At 37.0% G+C, this 1,226-nt stretch overlaps 1 protein-coding gene across 1 annotated transcript in view; it reads right to left on the minus strand.

Moving 5' to 3' along the window:
• PELI2 (pellino E3 ubiquitin protein ligase family member 2) overlaps positions 1-1,226 on the minus strand; it is a 160,608-nt gene that overhangs the window by 14,200 nt on the left and 145,182 nt on the right. The window contains exon 4 of the mRNA XM_019518420.1: positions 518-715. Coding sequence (XP_019373965.1) covers positions 518-715 — 198 coding nt within the window. The remainder of the gene's footprint in view (positions 1-517; positions 716-1,226) is intronic.

Genomic DNA, 1,226 nt, shown 5'->3' on the forward strand with positions numbered 1-1,226 from the left:
GAACTGCTCTGTTTGCTTTATGGATACCACACCAGCTAAGATGCATAATGAAGATGCTGTTAACCACTATAGTTGGATACAATTACAATGTTTACTATGGCTTGGATTGTGTAGCTGCCATTTTTCCTTGGTAACTAGCAATCAAGTAAAATAATCCCACTGTAAATTTAATTCACAAGGCATTCAGCGTGAATTCAGTTAAGTCAAACCCTGAAAAGCTGCTGCTAGTCTTTTTACAGAAACAGTAAGGCTAAAATTGGGGCTACAGTATAAGTGAGAGGTAAACGTCCCCTAGCCCATTTGGTTAATAAAATTACAGTTCCCATATATTTTTTATAAATAGAACCAGTGAGTTTAACAAAGACATTCAAATCAATGACAGGATGCATAACATGACAACTAATCAACAGTAAAGTTTTCTGCTTATGCGGGGAAAGGGGGGGGTGGAGGGGAGGGAAATCACATGGCACCAAAATGGTTTTTGCTTGTAGTGAACTCAGCCATCAACAGTACTTACCCCAAGAAATATGTTTTTAGAAGAATCAAATCCTGCTGCAAAAATTCTTGCTGTATATGGTGGGTTTCTGTCGCAGACAATCCTGCATGCAAACCTGGATATGGTGCTTTGTGTGATCTGAGTTTCATCATTGTTTTGGCTGCCAGAAATGGTATCTGTTACAACAAAGTCTATAGGGCTTTCTGTTGATCTGCCAACCTGCAAAAATGTAAGACACTTGTGTTACAGCTCTCCAAATATACCTCACAGAAACATCAATGCTATCATCTTGACAAAATTAATTTAGGTCACAATAATCTACCGTCTGCTAACCAATGTTTTGCATGCTGAAATTCAAGCTGTAGACTAAGCCATTTTTTCACATTTTTGCCTTGGGCAAAAATTCACCATTTTCACCGAAAGACAGCTTACTTACTAAAATTGAAACATATGTATACACGTCTGTCTGCAACAAATTGCGAGCAGGTTTTTTTTTAAAGGGACTTTTCCTAAAAGTATGAAAATACTGATTACTACTGTATTTCATAGCCTGTTCTATGAAAAAAAATTCACTCTTTCTTTCTAACAAATTAATTTAATAACGGAACTTTCTATGATCACATTGTGTGTCAAATTGAAACAGAGGTTTTAGACCAAACAGCATATTTCATACATCATAACACAGGGGCGGACAATTATTTCAGGTGGAGGGCTGCGTAACAAGGTTTGG

The sequence above is a fragment of the Gavialis gangeticus genome, unplaced genomic scaffold, assembly GCF_001723915.1.
Source record: "Gavialis gangeticus isolate Ggan-Ray unplaced genomic scaffold, GavGan_comp1, whole genome shotgun sequence".
In the NCBI taxonomy this organism is placed as follows: domain Eukaryota; kingdom Metazoa; phylum Chordata; order Crocodylia; family Gavialidae; genus Gavialis; species Gavialis gangeticus.